Source organism: Schistocerca piceifrons, chromosome 5, assembly GCF_021461385.2.
Source record: "Schistocerca piceifrons isolate TAMUIC-IGC-003096 chromosome 5, iqSchPice1.1, whole genome shotgun sequence".
NCBI lineage: Eukaryota > Metazoa > Arthropoda > Insecta > Orthoptera > Acrididae > Schistocerca > Schistocerca piceifrons.
In genome coordinates, this window is record NC_060142.1 from 321,863,658 (window position 1) to 321,887,934 (window position 24,277).

The window sequence follows — 24,277 nt, forward strand, 5'->3', positions numbered from 1 at the left end:
AAAACATATGACAATGTCTTCATGCTGATATTGCTTCTACAGTGGTATCAACAGTTGTTTCTTGTTTTCAGGCTGTTCCACTCAATAACACTGACCTTTTAAGTTTAGTGGCAGGAACGCCTCGTAGAGTTAGAGACTGTATCCATATACGGTCCTCTTGTAGTGGACAGCTAGGTGTCAGGCTTTCCCAGAGGGGACCATCCCAATTTTCCAATGTGTCTAGTAGGAAAGCATCTTCTTTTAAACTGAAGGGCAGAGAGAGACTGGCTGCAGCAAACGTTCTGCCAACGCATGATAACCCACTGCACATGTCACCAAGCGAAGATGGTGGTGTTCGCAGTCGCCACGGTAACGTCAAAGTTTCCAGTGCAGTTGCTATCAGTGAACTGCTGTGGTACAACAGATCTGCCTTAAAGAAAAAAGAAAAAAAACAGTATAATTTACTAACATGCAAAATGCTGACATCGTATTGTCACCTGATAATTGAGTGAAATAAAGCTAATGACTGGAGAGGAAAGAGATGAAGTAGCAACCTACTTATGGAACATTAAAGTATTTTTCCAATACTGTACGGAAGACAAAACTAAAAAGACTAAGCAATCCTGGCACATTTTCATTACTGTAAATATAATGCAAACCAATCAAATTAACCATTATACATTCAAAAATTACAATAACTGCCTATTGAATAAATAGCTATCAGTACCATTAGTGTACAGGATGCCAATATTACACTGTCCAGTCACATAAATGTGTCCACTTGTCAAAAGCCCGAATAACCAAATTCTGCAGTGCAGATCACTGCAAGACATGCAGAAAGAGAGTCAATGATATTCTGGAAGGTACTGAAAGGGATGTGGAACCAAGCACTTGATGGTCCTACAGATTCTTGAATGGGTTTAAATCCAGGAAGTTTGGTGACCAGTGGAGTATGGTAAACTCATCCTGAAACTCTTTGAACCATGGATGTACATTGTGTGCAGTGTGCCACATTGCACTGTTTTATTGGAGGATGCCATTGTGCCGAGGAAAAATAAACTGCACACAGTGGTGGACATCGTCCCCAAGGATCAATGCATACTTTTGTTAATTTTGTTGATCCACTGTGCCTTCCAGAATAAAGATATTATCAAGGGAATGCAATGAAAACATTCCCCAGACTACAAGGCCCCTTTCTCTGACATGAACTCTTTCTCCGATTGCTGCAGGGTGTTTCACACTGACACACTAATGGCCACATATCTGATGGAGCATAAAGATTCATCTGAAAAGGCCACCTGTGCTACTCAGTGGACATCCAGTTGCAGTACTGGCATGCAAATTCCAGCCATTGTCACTGATGAACAGCAGTCAGCAAGGGTGCATGAACCAGGTGCCTGCTGCAGAGGCCCATACACAACAATGTTCGCTTAACAGTAATCAAGGAGACACGGTTGGTAGCCCCCTGGTTCATCCATCTGGGTGGTCAGTTGCTCAACTGTTGCACATCTATTCATCTGCACACATCTCTGCAGTCACTCTTCACTCATTGTCTATGGCGCTGTAATGGTACTTTGACTACCGCGCCTCCGCCAATACAAAGATATAATTTACGATCGCGCACGCAGAAGAGCACTGCACCAGCGACCGATTTTTATAAATAATTTTGTTCGTCTATTTACTTTTGCGTAGGTTTTTGTTTTAAACAACTAATTGATTACACTCTTTCTCTTGTCTTCATATGAAAGATGTGTATTTTTTGGCGATGTGTTGAATGTGCTTTTGGGTGGAAATTAAAATTATGTATATATATAGTGACCGATTTTTATAAATAATTTTGTTCGTCTATTTACTTTTGCGTAGGTTTTTGTTTTTAACAACTAATTGATTACACTCTTTCTCTTGTCTACATACGAAAGATGTGTATTTTTTGGCGATGTGTTGAATATGCTTTTGGGTGGAAATTAAAAATTTTATATATATATATATATATATATAATAGAGGGAAACATTCCACGTGGGAAAAATATGTGTGTCTATCGACCTGCCAGCGCTTTTGGTTGGTATATATATATATATATATATATATATATATATATATATATATATATATATATATATATGAATATAATAGAGGGAAACATTCCACGTGGGAAAAATATATCTAAAAAGAAAGATGATGAAACTTACCAAACAAAAGCGCTGGCAGGTCGACAGACACACAAACAAACACAAACATACACACAAAATTCTAGCTTTCGCAACCAATGGTTGCCTCGTCAGGAAAGAGGGAAGGAGAAGGAAAGACAAAAGGATATGGGTTTTAAGGGAGAGGGTAAGGAGTCATTCCAATCCCGGGAGAGGAAAGACTTACCTTAGGGGGAAAAAAGGACAGGTATACACTCGCACACACACACATATCCATCCACACATACACAGACACAAGCAGACATTTGTAAAGGCAAAGAGTTTGGGCAGAGATGTCAGTCGGGGCGGATGTACAGAGGCAAAGATGAAGTTGAAAGACAGGTGAGGTATGAGCGGTGGCAAATTGAAATTAGAAATTAGCGGAGATTGAGGCCTGGCGGATAGCGAGAAGAAAGGATATGCTGAAGGGCAAGTTCCCATCTCCGGAGTTCTGACAGGTTGGTGTTAGTGGGAAGTATCCAGATAACCCGGACAGTGTAACACTGTGCCAAGATGTGCTGGCCGTGCACCAAGGCATGTTTAGCCACAGGGTGATCCTCATTACCAACAAACACTGTCTGCCTGTGTCCATTCATGCGAATGGACAGTTTGTTGCTGGTCATTCCCACATAGAACGCTTCACAGTGTAGGCAGGTCAGTTGGTAAATCACGTGGGTGCTTTCACACGTGGCTCTGCCTTTGATCGTGTACACCTTCCGGGTTACAGGACTGGAATAGGTGGTGGTGGGAGGGTGCATGGGACAGGTTTTACACCGGGGGCGGTTACAGGGGTAGGAGCCAGAGGGTAGGGAAGGTGGTTTGGGGATTTCATAGGGATGAACTAAGAGGTCGCGAAGGTTAGGTGGACGGCGGAAAGACACTCTTGGTGGAGTGGGGAGGATTTCATGAAGGATGGATCTCATTTCAGGGCAGGATTTGAGGAAGTCGTATCCCTGCTGGAGAGCCACATTCAGAATCTGATCCAGTCCCGGAAAGTATCCTGTCACAAGTGGGGCACTTTTGGGGTTCTTCTGTGGAAGGTTCCGGGTTTGAGGAGATGAGGATGTGGCTCTGGTTATTTGCTTCTGTACCAGGTCGGGAGGGTAGTTACGGGATGCAAAAGCTGTTTTCAGGTTGTTGGTGTAATGGTTCAAGGATTCCGGACTGGAGCAGATTCGTTTGCCACGAAGACCCAGGCTGTAGGGAAGGGACCGTTTGATGTGGAATGGGTGGCAGCTGTCATAATGGAGGTACTGTTGCTTGTTGGTGGGTTTAATGTGGACGGACGTGTGAAGCTGGCCATTGGACAGGTGGAGGTCAACGTCAAGGAAAGTGGCATGGGATTTGGAGTAGGACCAGGTGAATCTGATGGAACCAAAGGAGTTAAGGTTGGAGAGGAAATTCTGGAGTTCTTCTTCACTGTGAGTCCAGATCACGAAAATGTCATCAATAAATCTGTACCAAACTTCGGGTTGGCAGGCCTGGGTAACCTGGAAGGCTTCCTCTAAGCGACCCATGAATAGGTTGGCATACGAGGGGGCCATCCTGGTACCCATGGCTGTTCCCTTTAATTGTTGGTATGTCTGGCCTTCAAAAGTGAAGAAGTTGTGGGTCAGGATGAAGCTGGCTAAGGTAATGAGGAAAGAGGTTTTAGGTAGGGCGGCAGGTGATCGGCGTGAAAGGAAGTGCTCCATCGCAGCGAGGCCCTGGACATGCGGAATATTTGTGTATAAGGAAGTGGCATCAATGGTTACAAGGATGGTTTCCGGGGGTAACAGACTGGGTAGGGATTCCAGGCGTTTGAGAAAGTGGTTGGTGTCTTTGATGAAGGATGGGAGACTGCAGTCTCCCATCCTTCATCAAAGACACCAACCACTTTCTCAAACGCCTGGAATCCCTACCCAGTCTGTTACCCCCGGAAACCATCCTTGTAACCATTGATGCCACTTCCTTATACACAAATATTCCGCATGTCCAGGGCCTCGCTGCGATGGAGCACTTCCTTTCACGCCGATCACCTGCCGCCCTACCTAAAACCTCTTTCCTCATTACCTTAGCCAGCTTCATCCTGACCCACAACTTCTTCACTTTTGAAGGCCAGACATACCAACAATTAAAGGGAACAGCCATGGGTACCAGGATGGCCCCCTCGTATGCCAACCTATTCATGGGTCGCTTAGAGGAAGCCTTCCAGGTTACCCAGGCCTGCCAACCCGAAGTTTGGTACAGATTTATTGATGACATTTTCGTGATCTGGACTCACAGTGAAGAAGAACTCCAGAATTTCCTCTCCAACCTTAACTCCTTTGGTTCCATCAGATTCACCTGGTCCTACTCCAAATCCCATGCCACTTTCCTTGATGTTGACCTCCACCTGTCCAATGGCCAGCTTCACACGTCCGTCCACATTAAACCCACCAACAAGCAACAGTACCTCCATTATGACAGCTGCCACCCATTCCACATCAAACGGTCCCTTCCCTACAGCCTGGGTCTTCGTGGCAAACGAATCTGCTCCAGTCCGGAATCCTTGAACCATTACACCAACAACCTGAAAACAGCTTTTGCATCCCGTAACTACCCTCCCGACCTGGTACAGAAGCAAATAACCAGAGCCACATCCTCATCTCCTCAAACCCGGAACCTTCCACAGAAGAACCCCAAAAGTGCCCCACTTGTGACAGGATACTTTCCGGGACTGGATCAGATTCTGAATGTGGCTCTCCAGCAGGGATACGACTTCCTCAAATCCTGCCCTGAAATGAGATCCATCCTTCATGAAATCCTCCCCACTCCACCAAGAGTGTCTTTCCGCCGTCCAACTAACCTTCGCGACCTCTTAGTTCATCCCTATGAAATCCCCAAACCACCTTCCCTACCCTCTGGCTCCTACCCCTGTAACCGCCCCCGGTGTAAAACCTGTCCCATGCACCCTCCCACCACCACCTATTCCAGTCCTGTAACCCGGAAGGTGTACACGATCAAAGGCAGAGCCACGTGTGAAAGCACCCACGTGATTTACCAACTGACCTGCCTACACTGTGAAGCGTTCTATGTGGGAATGACCAGCAACAAACTGTCCATTCGCATGAATGGACACAGGCAGACAGTGTTTGTTGGTAATGAGGATCACCCTGTGGCTAAACATGCCTTGGTGCACGGCCAGCACATCTTGGCACAGTGTTACACTGTCCGGGTTATCTGGATACTTCCCACTAACACCAACCTGTCAGAACTCCGGAGATGGGAACTTGCCCTTCAGCATATCCTTTCTTCTCGCTATCCGCCAGGCCTCAATCTCCGCTAATTTCTAATTTCAATTTGCCACCGCTCATACCTCACCTGTCTTTCAACTTCATCTTTGCCTCTGTACATCCGCCCCGACTGACATCTCTGCCCAAACTCTTTGCCTTTACAAATGTCTGCTTGTGTCTGTGTATGTGTGGATGGATATGTGTGTGTGTGCGAGTGTATACCTGTCCTTTTTTCCCCCTAAGGTAAGTCTTTCCTCTCCCGGGATTGGAATGACTCCTTACCCTCTCCCTTAAAACCCATATCCTTTTGTCTTTCCTTCTCCTTCCCTCTTTCCTGACGAGGCAACCATTGGTTGCGAAAGCTAGAATTTTGTGTGTATGTTTGTGTTTGTTTGTGTGTCTGTCGACCTGCCAGCGCTTTTGTTTGGTAAGTTTCATCATCTTTCTTTTTTTATATATATATATATATATATATATATATATATATATATATATATATATATATATATATATATATATATATATATATATATATATATAATGGAAGGAAACATTCCACATGGGAAAAATTATATATAAAAACTATATATAAAAACAAAGATGAGGTGACTTACCGAACAAAAGCGCTGGCAGGTCGATAGACACACAAACAAACACAAACACACACACAAAATTCAAGCTTTCGCAACAAACTGTTGCCTCATCAGGAAAGAGGTAAGGAGAGGGGAAGACGAAAGGAAGTGGGTTTTAAAGGAGAGGGTAAGGAGTCATTCCAATCCCGGGAGCGGAAAGACTTACCTTAGGGGGAAAAAAGGACAGGTATACACTCGCACACACGCACATATCCATCCACACATACAGACACAAGCAGACATATTTATGTCTGCTTGTGTCTGTATGTGTGGATGGATATGTGCGTGTGTGCGAGTGTATACCTGTCCTTTTTTCCCCCTAAGGTAAGTCTTTCCGCTCCCGGGATTGGAATGACTCCTTACCCTCTCCTTTAAAACCCACTTCCTTTCGTCTTCCCCTCTCCTTACCTCTTTCCTGATGAGGCAACAGTTTGTTGCGAAAGCTTGAATTTTGTGTGTGTGTTTGTGTTTGTTTGTGTGTCTATCGACCTGCCAGCGCTTTTGTTCGGTAAGTCACCTCATCTTTGTTTTTATATATATATATATATATATATATATATATATATATATATATATATATATATATATATATATATATATATATATATATATATATATATAAGGCATGATGAAAATGAAGGTCTGTTGCCAATCAGCACACCACTGTCTATACCGACAAGCTCATTACTGTTGAATTTGTCTTTTGTTTAGGCATCATGAGTATCCAGAGCAAAAGAGTATATTCACGAGGAGATGTGAGTGAACAGGAACCTCACACCAAACAACATTTGAAGCAGTTGTCCATGTTGTGCCACCATTCAAGATGAAGTCCTATCACTATCATTAACAAAATATATCACTCTTTGTATTTAACAAAACACATCTATCACTCTTTGTATTTACTAATTTATTCCAGTGTTTTCAATCCACCTAGTCCTCTCTAGCTCACTATTCCACATACACAAACAACTGTAGTATGATCACAGCCTACAGGGGCTGCAATTCATAAGCCAGCAAATCACATTCACAAATAAATAAATAAGATAAAAAGACTGACCATTTTATCTGGCTCAAATTCCTCAAATATGGCATAAATGAGGTAGTAGTGAAATAATGTGCAGATATCTTGGTCATCATGAATGTTCGACACTACACAAAGTTCTGTGCTCCTGTATAATGCATTATACACATAGCCGACATGAATCTTCAGTTTTCTAAAGTTAAGTGGCTTTGTTACTCCAATCAAGTATATGTCATACCTTATGAATTTATCATTTTGATGCTTCTTTCGTTGTGTTGCAATTTTTCATAAAGGTTTATGTATTTTAGTACAGTAGTGATGACTTGAAAACTTGGTCTGCCATGGACATTTACTTTAATCTCATCAAGGAACATTCATTCATGCTAAATGTAGACCAGCAAGGATATAGGAATTACAAAGGGATGCACTGGTTACAAATAATAAGTAGAAAGCCAATCCAAATATGGGCACATACTGGTACGGGAGCAGATGTGTGAGACACAAACAAAATTTGGTATACTTTTCATATCATGAGTCGTTATCTCTTATTAAAAGAGAACTTACCGTCTTAACATAAAGACAGATGAAGATAGTTCAAGAGATACCCTTAGCTACTTCTGTACTTTTAATTCAATTAGCTGTCATTAAGTACTTCCATATGCTTAATATTCATGTGTGAACATCTATCAATGTCACGGTATTCCACTATCTGTATGCTGTAATTCTACAGCAAAGTCAAAACAATATCTTACATTTCAAAGAGTACTAAGTAATACAGTACAATGAAAGAGGGAAAGTCAAAAATCTTTCCCAGCACACCATACATGTTTAATTTGCATACCGTGTGTCACACAACTGGTTTGATGAATTGCATACAGGAGTAATTTTCTTAGCTCCAAAGTTATATATGAAGAGCATTGACCTTTCCTAAAAAGCTGCTTCTTCAACATCAATTTTTCACAGAAACTATCTCCAGCCTTTAACCTAAACATTTTCATACAGAAAAACTGCTGTAGTCCTTCATTAGTGTTTTTCACAGCCTGTATCAATTGTAGACAACTGGACTTTTTAAACAGGCTTACATTAGCACCTGCCTTGCTGGTCCCTGTAGTGTACGCAACTTCTGGGCTAGTTAAGCACATGAGTTTATTTATGGGGCTGCATTCTCCAAAATCCCCAATAAAAGTGTGCTTCACTATGGATACAGAATCAAAAGTGACATTATATACAAGGTGTACAACTTTGCTTCTGCCGTTTTTTCCCCAACATTTGAGGCTTTAATGAAACAAATTGGTTACACATGTATCATTCAACGTATTTTCCATCGCTGGCCACTACTTTCTCCCATCTTTCAGGCAGTGTACGAATCCCACGTTGAAAAAATTTTTCATCTTTCAAAGTGATCCACGTATCGATACAATTTGTGACTTCTTCATGAGATTGGAAATGTTAGTCAGCTAGGCCACATGCCATTGATCTAAACAGGTGTTAGTCAGAGGGAGCAATGTCTGGAGAATACGGCAGGTGGGGTAGCACTTCCCATTTTAACATTTCCTAGTATGTTTTGACCTCTTTTGCAATGTGGGTTGAATGTTGTCATGCTGCAAAATCACTTTATTGTGCCTCTTGCTGTATTGCAGCCATTTGTCTTTTAATACCCTGCTCAAACACATTAATTGCATTTGATAACGAGCACCTGCGATTGTTGTACTTTGTTTTAACACCTTACAGTAAATTATGCCGATCTGGTCCCACCAAATGCAGAGCATGATTTTGCAGCTGTGAATATTCGGTTTGGCTGTCGACGAGGAAGCATGGCCGGGATATCCCCATGATTTTTTGTGTTTGGGGTTTTCATCCCTGGTCACAATGTGATGCAGAAATCCCTTTCGTTTTTGCCTCTGAAGCAACTGTTCATAAACATACAAATGCCGTTCAATGTCTCTGGGTTTCAGCTCACATGGGACCCAAGTTCCTTCTTTTTGAATCATATCCATAGCCTTGAGACATTTTGAAATGGCTTGCTGTGTCACTCCCACTAATTGTGCCAATTCTCCTTGAGTTTGACATGAGTCTTCACTCAGCAATGTCTCCAATTCTGCATCTTCAAAAAACTCTCTCTTCCACCACTATGTCAGTCTACGACGTTAAAATCACCAATCTTGAAGCGTTGAAACCACTCACGACACATTCTTTCACTAATAGCATCCTTACCATACGTACTTGAGAGCGTTCAATGAGACTCAGCCACTGATTTCTTCATACTGAAACAAAACAGTAACACCTCCCGCAAATGACGAGACTTAGGCTCGTAAACTGACATTTCCAATCAAGAACAACTTCATGATGCAGTCACAAATTGACTAAGTTTGAATGAGGTTATGTTGACCAAGGTCCAAGCTAACTGCCCGACATCTGCGATCTGTTTCTTTCGACCGCTACTTACCGTTGTCGCCACCTATCGGCGGAAGCAAAGTTGTACACCTTGTATGTAATGGCTAAGAGTCAGATACAGGTTCTTTCACTGGTTGTCAAAAGCTGTCAGAAAGACAAGAAAGTGTCCCAATCATAGCTATGCAGAAATGCAATCATTTATTAGTCACAAGACGGTCCATAGTCTAATAACAGACATACACATACAGTAAGTCTCAAACAACTGAACACTGCTCTAGTAATGAGATTTTCACTCTGCAGCGGAGTGTGCGCTGATATGAAACTTCCTGGCAGATTAAAACTGTGTGCCCGACCAAGACTCGAACTCGGGACCTTTGCCTTTCGCGCGCAAGTGCTCTACCATCTGAGCTACCGAAGCACGACTCACGCCCGGTCCTCACAGCTTTACTTCTGCCAGTATCTCATTCGCAGGAGAGCTTCTGTAAAGTTTGGAAGGTAGGAGACGAGATACTGGCAGAAGTAAAGCTGTGAGGACCGGGCGTGAGTTGTGCTTTGGTAGCTCAGATGGTAGAGCACTTGCCCGTGAAGCGCAAAGGTCCCGAGTTCGAGTCTCGGTCGAGCACACAGTTTTAATCTGCCAGGAAGTTTCACTGCTCTAGTAGTTTATAACATTGCTGGAATTCAAGCCTAGTGCCTTGACGATGGATTTTGTTGGTTCCCCAAAATGAGGGTACAGCAAACAACAGACATTAACAAATGACTGTGTTCAGATCAGCCAACAAATTTACTTTTTTAGGAATGCAAAAAATATCCCATTTACACCACAATAAAAAGAAGAGCAGTGTAAAATGTAAACTTTCACAGTCGTAAATATCACACTTAATAAAAAATTCTGGGCTACTGCACCATGGTTGAACAAATTTCTTGGAGAAGCCCCCAACGTTTCATCCCCATCTGTGAAGAACATCTTCAAGCATGGTTGTAGCTTTTATGAATACCTGGTTCACAACCTGGATCACTGCTGTCTCTAGTGAGCCAGGGTACAAATCAGACAGTTGTAGACGCTACAAATCCTGTTGAAGATATCCACACATGAGGCTCAAATGTTTCATTTCTCCAAGAAGTTCATTTGACCATAGCATAATAACCCAGAAAGAGAAAGAGCACTGCAGCTCTGAACCTGCCACGTGGAAAGCACTGAAGTAATGCTGGAGTAACTGGAGGTGTATTTCTCAATATTCATTGTCTAATTTCAATGCAGGACCACTATCATTGTGTTTACTTCAACAGTCTTTGAGCTGTAGCTGCTGTAATAACTCCAGTTGCTGCTGACACAGCTCTCATCTTTCCATTAACTGCAAAAGAGCTGCTTCCATTTTGAAACTAATTCCGCAGACATTCAGATTCATTTAAGTTCATCGTCAATTTTAGATCCATGGTGTAAATGCATTTTATTACAGGTACACAGTCAACCCAGTAACAGAACATGTGATGTCTGAATGCCAGATATTAGTTCATAATCCATTTGTTGGAGTTGAGGAATATATATAAGGAGCAGTCAGATGAAAATGGGACACATGGAAAAACATAAGTAAACTGTTTATCTTTCCAAAAGTAATTACCATAACTTTTAACACATTTGAGACAAGATGATCAATGCTTTCATGGGAAAATGCTTGCAGTTGTCTATCAAACCATGATTGTAATCAGGCATGTACCTCTTCATCCGAAGAAAATCGACAGCCATTAATGTCTTTTTTCAGGGTTCCTAAAATATGGAAATCACATGGGGAGAGATCGGGACTGTATGGATGATTCCCAGCAACAACTCTGCAGCAGACTCGAAACAACCTTGGCAAAGTGTTGGGCCCACATGTTGCCACGGCTGTCGGGACTACATTGCAGAAGATTCGCTGGGAAGCCTTAAAGGTTATAGTGATTTCTTTTGAAATAATGAGTATTTTACTCACTGTTTTTCCTAGTGTCTTATTTTTGTTTGACTGCCTCTCATAATACTATCTGATAAAAGTATCTGGATACCTATCAGTGGACATTAATATGGGATGTGTCCATCCTTTGTCTTTACGATGGTTTGAAATATGCTGGGGACACTGTCAATGAGGTGTCTGTATGTCTGTGGAGGAAAGGAAGCCCATTCTTCCTTAGGGTCCAAAAGCAGAGAAGGCAGTGATGCTTAACATTAGTGTCGGAAGCAAAGTTGATGCTGTAACTAATCTCAAAGGTGTTACATTGACTTTCAAGTCAAGACTCTGGGCTGCCCTTTCCATTTCAGGAATGTTACTGTCCGTAAACTACTGCCTCACAGATGCTGCTTTATAACAAGGTCCATTGTCCTGCTGATTCAAACAATCATCAACTCTGTACTATTCCTCTATGTATGCAATATGCAATGCTGTAAAATGTGTTCATGTCTTTTCTTAGTCACAATAAACAGACTGCGCCCTAAGCATGACAAATATCCTTGCATCTAACACCACCTCCTCTGTCCTTCACTGTTGGCACTACACACAACAGCACTTAATAAGGTCCAGGCATTTGCCAAACCAAACCCTTCCACTGGATTGCTGCAGAGTATAGCATGATACATCATTCCAAATCATTCACTTCCAGTCATCCACTGCCCAGTGGCATTGCTCTTTACACCACCTCAAGCACGGCTTAGCACTGACTACACAAATGTATGGCTTACGAGAAGCTGCTCAACCATTGTAACCCATTCTTTTCAACTTCCTACATTCAGTCATTGTGTTAGCTGGACTGCTGGTAGCACTTGGGAACTCACAAATGAAGCCTTCTGTTGATTTCAAGCATTTTTTTTAAAACCACCCTCCACAATTCTCAAAGGGTCCTTGTCTGTCAAAACATAAGGTTTGCCTAGTCTTGGTTTAACTGTGATTATTCCTTCACACATCCACTTTACAAGTAGACGTTGGTGGTCTAGTGGTAAAGTGTGAGCATGGAAATCATAAGGTCTTGGGACTGAATCCTGGTCGTACACTAAGATTTTTCAGTCTGCCTTTATGTTAGCTTCCACTTCTTAATAATGTAAAGTAATGCCAAGAATAACAAATGTTTTGAATTTCATGTCACACTGTAGGTCCATTTTCCCCGTTAGGGTTGTTGGGGTATGTTAAGCATGCACAAGTTGCCAAAGTGGTGTCCAATTGAAAGAATTGCCAGCAGATGGCTGGAAGTTCCTCTCAAGTGATACCCAGCCAGTCAAGCCATTTGAATTTACTTTTTTCACTTCACAATCAATTCACCAACAGTTGACATGAGCAGCTTAAGAAAAGTTAAAATCTTCCTGATGGACTGTCATTCAGGTGATATCCAATGCTTGAAGTCACTGAGCTCACCTGACTAGCCCATTCTGCTGTTACCACTTCTCTACCAACAACACAATACTCTCAGCCTCCTTTTATAGCGGCAGGTCTGCCTTCAAGACATCTAGTGGTAAATTCCATATTACACATGAGTGCCAGGATACTTTTTTCATCAGATACTGCATACACATGGAAAACACCAAAAAACAACTTGACATAGCTTAGTGCAGGGTGAGGTGGTTGTCCCTAAGCTGCTGGCATCTGTCAAAAATTAATGAAACTGTCAGTTCAGTCGACATATGCAAATACAAAACATATATACACTGTAAGATTTGGACAGTTTGATTATTGGCTTGATGAGGACCATATAAAACATGATATAAAATTTGAACATTTTTAAGGTGCTGGAAAAAATTAAATTTCTAAATCTATAAATACACATAGCACTTAATTACATGAACAAGTGGTAAAGTATATTTTCATCAATTTGAAATTGTATAATTTTTCTGTAAAATTAGGTCTTAAAACAATTTGCGGTAAACCAGTCATAGGCTGGTTTGGCTATCATTCTGACAGTTCTTTCTGTTGCCGAATTTTGGTTCAAAAAATGGTTTGAAATGGCTCTGACCACTATGGGACTTAACATCTATGGTCATCAGTCCCCTCCGAATTTTGGTCTTGGATGAATATGCTTATGTCATAAGTAAATATTGCAATTTTTCAACCATCTTTTAATGACCTTTGGAGATCATTTATGCAGGTCCACACCTGCATCATGAAACCTCTCAGTATACTGTATGCTACCACACATTATCATATTTTGAATTTAATTTTATTCCTGTGGTGCAGTCAATTAATGTGACCCTTGTTTTCAGTTACGAAAACATGTGTCACCAAACGCAAGATGATTCCCATCCATGTCATAAAAGTGCCCTGGACCTTAAGTATTTTAATATATTAGACACAGTGTAGATTCTGGTCTTCGAAACCTTTGTATTAAACAGGTCGGCCTACAATAACATATGAAATCCACAAAACTCACTGATTCTTTACAAACTAGGGAATAATACATACCAGAAAAGGTTGATAGTTAAAATAATGATACACTCAAGGATTTGTTAGTTGACATCATAAAGCTGATCACATTATCAGTCCTATCACTCCCCCAGCCCCTAAACTAACTGTTACAGCTTGTAGGCAATACTGCAAGATTGGAAGATGAGCAGAAAAAACATCTACAAATGTGGAGCACAACACATGCTGAATCTTTTCGACAGTATGGACAGTCACACTTGGAATATTAATTTGAATGATACTGTTTTCTTGCTGCAAATGATCTAACAATAGGTCATTTACTAAACATTTCAAATATATTTTGGAGGCTTTGTTCCATGTTAACCTGTCTTGCAATGTAAAAACATATTTTGCACTTGGTGAACATCTTCTCATGTATACACTCATTTCATTAATCTTATAATGGTTCCTTAAAACTAAAGAGTGCACCAAAAATTAAACAAACTGCAATGGTTTCTCAACATACATTATACTGTAGCAATGGAAAGTGACGAGGTGGGCCAACTGTCCGCCATCCGGAAGAGGCTGTACTCAGAGGAACCAACAGTGAACTGTGCTCTGCCCAACTTGTAAATCCTAACAATATGTTCACTGTACGAATGCTGTCTTGAAGCGGCGTGCTGCCTGGGTATGTGGAACGAATAGTAGGAAATGTAAGAGAACTCTTTCCTCGATACTCATCTGCCAGGTGTTCCAGTAACCCACTACATAAGCCAGAAAATCCATCTGTGCTATCTGCGATTATTTGAAAGCCCTGTAGAGAAAGAATTAGTCAGTTCATTGAGTTCACATATAAACTCAGTACAAAACAATTAAATGCTACTGCACTTCTACAAAAATTAAAATTGTAATATGAAAGAAAGAAAGCAGTCAATAACTGAGACCAAAATTTGGCCCAGTTACTTACAGAAAAGCAAACATCAATTATATAATGCCAATCACATTTATACCTCCCTCTGACTCTCTCTCTCTCTCTCTCTCTCTCTCTCACTCACACACACACACACACACACACACACACACACACACACACACACACACACACAGAGAGAGAGAGAGAGAGAGAGACCAAATAGTTCTCATAATACAACTTATCTTGTTCTGATCTCCACAACATGTTAAAAATAGCACATGCAACTTTTTTTTTTACATACTATTTATAGTATTCACTGTAAGGACCTCCATACATTTGTGTGGACTTTATTCATGTTTTGAACAGATGTATTCAATAACAGCATAAATGATATAGTGTGTGTTGGAGGATTATTTGTAAATGAAACATATTCAGCAATGTTTCGTTTCTGGATCCCCTTACATCTATGTAGAAAGCTATGGAAGAAAAGACACTCTGCACTTACTGGTTACATTAGCAGCATGCTCACATCTGCAGGTATGAATAAACCACCAATGGCACATAGGCACCTCTTCAATTCTGGAAAATGGCACCTGTATACAAGAGCTGTGCCACAACACTCACAAAAAAGCTGAAGTGTAATAGGGCACCATGCAAAAAGTACCGGAAAAGAAATATAAACAGAATTATGTATGTGAAACGCACATTATTGTTGCATGAAAAGTGTGCTAAAGTATGCCTAAACTTTATTAGTGATGATATTCAGTGGTCATTTCTAGATTGTTTGCATGATGAAAACATGAAACTTACATCCACCGTGATTTCACAAGAAGAAATGATTAAAATGCTATATAGTGAGTTGAAATGAACAAAAAATTTATTGTAGTGAAATATCTATGATTAAATTAGGCAATGGCATTATTGTAAATCCAGCTCAAATACAGGGTTTCTTAAATGAAGTCTTCGTGGATGTAGTGAAGGGGATGGCAGTATGACAATGAAGTAAATCCCTTTGGACTTGATCAAGAAGAATTAAAAATAATTTTTCATAGAGGATGTGTAGAATGTTTATTATGATGAAAAAAAATATAAAAAATTCTGCTGGGTGGGACAGGATACACAACACAGTTATCAAATCATTTAAGCTACATCAAATAATAAATGAATTTTCTGGACGGGATGCTTTCTGACATGTTGGCATGTGCTGAAGTTAAAACACCTGGTCAAGAAAGGATCAAGGTATGATACTGAAAACTATCAACACATTTCTATTCTTCCAATATTGTAGATAGTGTTGAAAGTAGTAGCTGCAGTATATATTCAAAATGTTATTTGAAAATACGATTCCAAATAACTAACACAGGGAGAAGCATTTTGGATGCAATAAAACACTTTCTCAAAAAGATAAGCAAAGCATTAAATAAGAGAAGTTGCTGGAATATTTTGTGAGTTTACATGGGTGATCATCTTGGTAAATCATGCCTTGCTAACTACAAACTAGACAAATATAAGATCAAAAGCAGTGCTCTGCAACAGCTTATATCATAACTGCAAAACAGGAGAGAGCAGGTAATTGTAATTTGAAATGCAATGAATTATTATTCTTAAATGGTGTACAACACCTCACTCTGTGTCTCAGGATGCAATGACTAGCTACCTTCAGTTTCGATGTAGTGCTATCCTACTGTCACATTATTAACATACTACATATTTTTGCCATGCTGCTTTTCCTGCATGATACTGAGTAGCTTGCTTAACTGAGTTGTTACTGGCACTGCCATCCCAGCTTGGAGACAATAAATTCACATGAAACAAAAAATTTAAGACAAGCTTCTTACTTCTATTCTGACTGCATAAAATTAGGCATCTGTTTACAAAATAGATCAATAAAAAGTTAGCATTATTTTTGTGTGTTGGTCTTTTCTTGTTAATTTGTTATATTAAAACCTTTAAGTTTTGTACCATATCTAGTTGACCAAGAGAGTACAACAGTTTGATTTCCCATGATCGCGAAAAGAGAATCTTGGATTTAAAAAAATGATAATGAAGGAGAATGTAACTTGGTGAAGAGTGTGTAAAAGGCTACACTTCGTGGACAATTCTCTTTCTATTCTTTGTAAACGACTTACCAGCGAATATAAATTCTCCGCCAGTTCTGTTGCATGTGATACTTCTGTTTTAATTGAAGATGATGATGCACAAGCAATTCTTGGCTCTACTGTTAACTGGTTTCAACTAAATGGGATGAAACTGAACATAGCACAAACCCATATGGTACAGTTCAAAACCAAACATTCAGAATGCCAAGAGATTAAAATAAATTATAACGAGCAATTTATGAGATGCTGATTGTGTCAAACTTCTTGGATTAAATTTAGATACACATTTCTATCTGCAATAGAAATGTTGAGCTCTCATCAAATAAATTAAGCAGTGTTGCATTAACAATACAAATACTAGCAAATGCTACTCACAGCAATACACACAAAAATAGCACAGTTATTTTTAGTCTTGTCATAAGACATGCATAGTTTTCCGGGGATGCTAATGTCATTGACAAACATTTTTGGATATATGTTTGCTGCACAGCTAAATAAATCCTGTCATGCATTACTTTGAAAAGTACAAATCCTAACTATTGCCCCCTTCCCAAATATATTTATTTAATTCTAATCTTTTGCTCAACAGACTTACATTATTTTGATTAGGCTCACAGCCAAGAAGCAAACATAATCATTGTTTCCTGTACATCAATTGAAATTATATGTACGGACTTGACAGTTTCTGAGGATTAAAGTACATAACACATTAACAAGCAAAAAAGGCTCAATATATAGATCCTCTAAAAATAAGCTAGAGTATTTTGTGGCAAAATTTGAATAATGAGTAGAATAATTCATGAAGGATGAATTGATAATTTCATCAAGTTGTAACCTAGCATTAGATTTACTGATTAACTATTTTCCATAACAGAACTGTATTTAGCATTAAGTTATGTTGTTAGAATTTGTTGTACTTTTTATTGCGGTCAAGTTTTATCACAAACGTTGGTGTCTCTCTCATACTTGAATCAAATAATTTAGAAATGTATGTTACAAGACAAATTAATCACAAGTCACAATTTGTCAGGAATTTCTCAATACACTATGGTGGAACAGCTATGAAGTAATAAATGAGTTCTAAAGTTATGTGCTATGAGTGAGAGAGATTGTGGCTGCTGTCCTTTAGTGTGTCAAGATCTTGTAGGAATCTGGGAGCAATGTACAGTAAATAAACTCAAGTAATTTATTGCATTTTAAAGAAGCTTTAAATTCATTTGCATCTAGGTCAATGATAATGCCACAATTGAAGCAAAACAGATGTCAGTAAAGAAGAGATGATTGCTGACTTATTGCATGAATGGAGCACCAAGTGGGAAGGGTGTGTGTGTTACATATTTATAACTCAGTCTCTTGTACTTGTGGGTAATGCACAAATAAACTGTCTTGTGTTCGCAAAACAACAGTGATGAAAACTAGCTGCAAAGCACAGAAGTAAACCCGCACTTGTAACATACCAATGGTGAAGTGAAGTTCCAAATAAATCATATGTTAAGATGGATGCAGCATTGATAAAGTTATTAGAGCAACAACACTAGCAAACAGTCATGCTGCAATGTATAATAACATCAGGCATTACTGCGAATTCTACACCGACTGTTCAGTTGTTTCCATCAATTTCTGGAATGCTGGTCAATTTGGAACTACATCAGTGTCATGTACATCACAACTTCACAACCTTTAAGGTAAGATATTCAAAATTTTCTACTTTCATCTTGGTCTCAGCAGAATGTACAAAGTCTACTTAGAAAGGCGTGTCCCCTAGAGGATCATATAAATTGCCTTTTAACACTTGTAAAATTATTTTCATGGCTTGTTTTCACTTCTCTGGCTCACGCTGACTTGCATCACTTGTGTGGGTCTATCCCTGTTGATATGGGTGCATTTCGAGTTCCATGTTTGGTGGCACACTGCTCTACTAAGAAAATTCAGTATATCAGTGAGTGTTGACACACCAGCAAAGTAAAATATTTTGTTATTTTTCACTATATTGTTTAAATGAATGATGATGGTAATGTTTTGTTATCAAGAAAGGTGTAATAACCACAACTGCACACAGTTCTTTGTATTTCTTTTTAACTTATGCTGTTTACTGTGGAATAAATAACAACTGTCACTAGTGTGCAGTTACTGATTTGTTTGAATTTTATCATTCACCTGCACAGTTATGCGGGTATTAATTCTGGGCTAAGAAATGTTAACTAAAATTCACTTTGATGTTAAAAAGTATTTACTGCAAGTGGAATATTATTACTTTTGTTTCTCAGATGGCAACTGCAAAACATATTTTGTCCAAAAGTGAACTACTTAGTAACTTCAATGAAACATCAGACAACATAGATTTGTCTGAAGATTACAACACTGATGATTCATTACAATTGCCAGCAGAGGTATAACATCTTCAGAGACAGTAGTGATGAAGAAAGTTGTCTCAAAAGCAGTAATGAATCTGTAATGTTTCTTGCTGTGCCAAAAACCGTTGTCAGTGAAGCAATCTCTTGGTGCATGTTCACAACAATGTATAATACTAAATGAGTAAAATGAATCTGATCCTCAGCATTCTAAACACAGAATGAAACAGTGGAGATGGTTACAGAAAGAGCAAGCTTTTGTTTAAAAAGCTTGTCTTTCTGCAAATGCTTCCACTACAGATGTGAAGTACATTTGCTTGTTCTATATATTTCTCTTATATTTTAGTGTGCATGACATGTCGGGAATATGATATTTTTCTTTCAGGATCTAGTGGCATTCAAGTGACTTTTGCAATATTGGTCTTAGTGTTTCTCAAACACTGAGGAATTCTTTACTTTTGCATCAGAATGCACAAATATGTTTTCAATTGCAAAAAAGTAGTATATCATTCCACGTCATCTTAAACTTTGGTGTTTTTTTTGGTTGAAATTTAATTATGTATGTGATCCTGGAAACAGCACAGCCATTAGACATGATGACAAGGTAGTTTTATCACAATGGAAAGATAACAGTTGTGTTGTAATGACATCAACATGTTCTGGAATTCAGCCAGAACACAAGGTGAAGTACTCATCCAATAAGGTGGTTAAGGAGAAGGAAATAGATTTGAAGATCGTTCTCCAGTTTCTCAAGTTAGGTAAAGTGAACAGCTACATGGAATAAAGAATAGTTGCAAAGTGAAATAAAATTCCACAAAAAGATAGTAAGGGCTTGACGAAACTGCAACTGTAAATGACAACTCTTTTTAAGTAAAGACCTGAGGTGGGTAAACATTAGGATTAAACTGAACCTAATTCTTTTGTTAACAAGAGATTAGATGGTTATGGTCAATTCCCAGTTGCCAATCATCTTATTTCATGAATGTAGAGATTAACTTCATTTAACAAGCAGAACCAACACTTGTTGCAAACAGTTCAATATATATTTATATCTTTCAAATCACAAAAATTGTTTCAAGCAGTTTCACACACAGAAGTAACATTCTCTTAGTCTATTAGATTATTGTTAGTGAATTTTCTATGATAGTTTTCCAATGGCTTTAATTAATTATTTAAATTTATATTCTAGTTTACACATGTTTGAATAAAAATGCTTCACACGGTTTCACCTAGATGTACCTTTATCTTAGGCTGTTACATTCGTACTAACAATTTCTCAATGAGTATGAGCCTATGATTTTAATTAATTATGAAAATTTATATTTTAGTATACACATAAATCAATAATAAAGTACAAAATACATGTGGATGAGATAAACATGCAGTTCATCTGTCAACCACAGTCCTATGTACCTGTGAAACATACTTCATATCTGTACTACTAAACAAATACAAGATAATGTTTAATGTCATTACTAAAAATCTGATTTACTGTTCGCCCCCAGCAGCTGAGTGGTCAGCATGACAGACTGTCAATCCTAAGGGCCCGGGTTCGGTTCCCGGCTGGGTCGGAGATTTCTCCACTCAGGAACTGGGTGTTGTGTTGTCCTAACCATCATTTCATCTCCATACACGTGCAAGTTGCCGAAGTGGCATCAAATAAAAGATTTGCACCTGGCGAATGGTCTACTCGACGGGAGGCCCTAGTCACATGACATTTACATTTATCTGATTTACTTCATATTCCTAAATGACACACTAATAACCATTCATATGGACATAGGCTACATATTTTTAATATGCATTTGATATGGGGTGGAGAAAAATTGTGTCACAAAATGTTAACCCTGGACTGCTGATGCCATTAGGATCCACAATTACTAATGTCGTGTGGGTCGACAACACACCATTTTTAAACTACGGAAACTTGACGGCACACATTCCAATTGGTAGTGGGATTGCCCTGTCACCATTCATCGGTTGATGGGCAGCACTATGATTGTCGGTTCACGCATACAAACGTTCCTCGCCCCATCACTGCCACAATGTGATTTGCATGTGTGTAAAAGAGGTCTTGCTGTTTGTCTGCACCTCATGTCAGAGGCATTCACACATAAGCTTTGCTTCGGAGCACTCACGTCACCTGTGATTTGGTCATACAGTAAGCATGGTGGTCCAGCATTCGTTTGAAGAACAATGAGATATGGTTTTGGTTTATGGACTAGCTGAAGGTAATGAGCATGAAGTTTGACGTTACCCAGCAAGATGCCACCCACACCCGCAAATGTTTACGGCAATTCACCAATGACTTGGTGAAACAGACTCATTGGCGGCATATCATGGTGATGCTGGAAGACCTCGAACACTTTGCACTTCGCGGAAGCATCTACTACAAGTACTCGAGCGGGTGGACATGACATGGGGGTCACTCATCGGTTAGTCTAGGAGGTTTCGAGAGATGATGACCAGCATCCATTTAGTTTCCACCCTATGCAAGACCTAAATGCTGTGGCAGACTATGAACGCAGGCTGGGGTTTTGCTGGTGGTTTCTGCGACATGTTGCACGAGATCCTGACTTTCCCGCCATTGTGTTGTTTCCCGACAAGTCCACCTTCCATCGGGATGGCCTTAACAACACTTGAAACGTTTATTATTGGGCAAGGGAAAATCCTCACTTCACGTACATCCATGGATTTCCCTCACTTCACGTACGTCCATGGACATCAAGAACGATTTTCGCTCAACATTTGGGCACGCATCGTGGGTGACCATCTGATTGGGCCGGTCCGTCTATCTCCTCGACTTACCAGGGCAAATTACCTTCACTTTCTGCAAGAAACTATACCCAGCTTGCTGGAAGATGTTGTCCTGGACATACGGCTACACACGTGGTTGCAGCGTGATGGGGTGCCCGCACATAACAGTCGTGCTGTGCACAGATATTTAAATGAACTCTTCGACGACCGGGTAATCAGCAAAGGTGCTCGTAAGACATGGCCCCCATCATCACCAGACCTCCTGCCACCGGACTTTTTCCTGTGGGGATTCTTCAAGGTTCTAGTTCACCCACCCAGATGCGATCCACCTAGAAACAAAGAGGAATTAATGGATTGCGCTCAACATGTCATCAATCACGTCAGGGCAATGCCAGGAATCTTTGAAAGAGTTCGGCAAAACACTGTTCGACATTACCAAGCTTGTGTCACATCAGAGGGTCGCCGGTTCGAGCACCTGCTTTAAGTAAACAAAGTCCTAACTACAGAAAAGGCCCATTTCAGGGCCAACACAATTTGTAAAATACTTTCTGTCCGTAAGCTACCAGCTGTTGATGGGTTTGTTCCCGGTATGTCTTATCATGAAACTACAATGGATGTGTCGGGACCAGTGCGGGTTCGCTCTCAGGCCCCCAGAGTGGAAGGCTGGTGCGCTGCCACTGAGCGTGCATGCCACCTTGGATACATTGCAATCTCCGGCAGGCAAAGCATTTGCGGTCATGCACTGTCCAGAGCATCCGGCAACAGGGAAATCCCGCGGTCAATCGGAGCACTTGGTGCCAAGTTCCTGCAGTTTAAAAATTGTGTGCTGTCAACCTGCACAACATTAGTAAATTTGGTTCCTACTGGCATCAGCTATCCAGGGTTAAAATTTCATGTCACAAATTTTTTCCACCCTGTATAAAGAGGAAACATTGTTAGCAAAAATCTCTGAAAGTTCTTGAGCAATTTACTTCAAATTTTTATACGATACTCTAATAAACATTCAAACAGACACAAGCTATATATTTTTAAATATATGTAATATATAAATATATACAGGGGAAAAACTGTTAGCAAATGTCCCGAAAAGTTCTTGACTGACTTACCTCAGATTTTTACATGATACTCCAATAAACGTACAGACGGGCACAGTCTACGTATGTACTGTATATAAATACATGTATATAATACATGTATATAATACATGTAATACGGAACATGGTTAGCAAACATCTCATAAAGTTCTTGACCAATTTATTTCAAATTTTTGCACTATACTCTAATAAACTTTCAGATGGATGTAAGCTACATCTTTTAAACCATATACAGGCTTTCTTTTAAAAACCAAATGCAAGAAAGAAAATACTACATTGTGTTGTGAAAATGTCTGTATTCATTTTCCTTCTCGCATTCATTTTTAAGTATGATTACAGGGCATTTAAACCTTTGCACAAATCAAATCTCCCATAAAATTCTTTCTCCTTATATATAATGTTCCACAAAAACTGCACACAACAATGTACTGTTTTTTCTTCTTCCTCACTGTCAGTTTTAACAGCAAACAGGAAAGTTGTATTTATGACTAACTTTGTAATCCTACTCATTCGCAGATTAAAACGTGAAATAGTCTCTGAAGCTACTATTCTAACAGATTCACTGTAGCTGGACACGTCTCTCTCATACCCTAACACCAACGATCCCAAATTACTTACCCACTCATTGTAAGCAACTTCAAACCTCAATCAAGGTTTCATTTGCAATAATGTGGCAGGACCACCGTTTAGGGTAGGGAAAGTTAGTTTTGTGCAATATTCTGAGCACAAGTTACAGCCAGGTACAGGCCGGATTACACATACCAACAGTTGCGAAGTAGAATAGAGGCCACAGGGCCATCAAATTGCTGAAGGAGTATATGTAGTGGTTGAATGTCGCAAATCACAGGCAGAAGGGGCCCATTGGCCAACCTAGCATGTTATGAGTATATGGCACGAACCGGTGCGTATAACAAAACAGAGGTGCACAGGAGCGGGTTTCTAATGAGATTCATTCAAGTGTGGTAGCTCTCCTGGATGGCGGAGCATGTCACACCACCAGCTACATGCAGCAGCAGATGGGGTGCCAGTGTTCCAGTCCACGGCGGGTCGCTGGTTCAACCCTCTGAGGCCGACGCGGGGTCCGTAGCCAGCCAGCGGTGGGCCACTCCACGGCTCGCTACCACAGCCAGTCATCCTGGCTTCCAACACTTGCCGGAGGCATCCTGAGACAAGGGCCGCAGATTTGAACTCTGGATCGCGGGCGCCTGTTGTCACCACGATCTTAGCCATACCGGCGA

General features: G+C 40.0%; 1 protein-coding gene across 1 annotated transcript in view; it reads right to left on the reverse strand.

Moving 5' to 3' along the window:
- The window catches only part of LOC124798256 (protein misato), an 80,734-nt gene that overhangs the window by 11,902 nt on the left and 44,555 nt on the right, over positions 1 to 24,277 (reverse strand). The window contains exons 5-6 of the mRNA XM_047261575.1: positions 14,352 to 14,639; positions 96 to 409 (exon numbers count right to left, since the gene is read on the reverse strand). Coding sequence (XP_047117531.1) covers positions 96 to 409; positions 14,352 to 14,639 — 602 coding nt within the window. The remainder of the gene's footprint in view (positions 1 to 95; positions 410 to 14,351; positions 14,640 to 24,277) is intronic.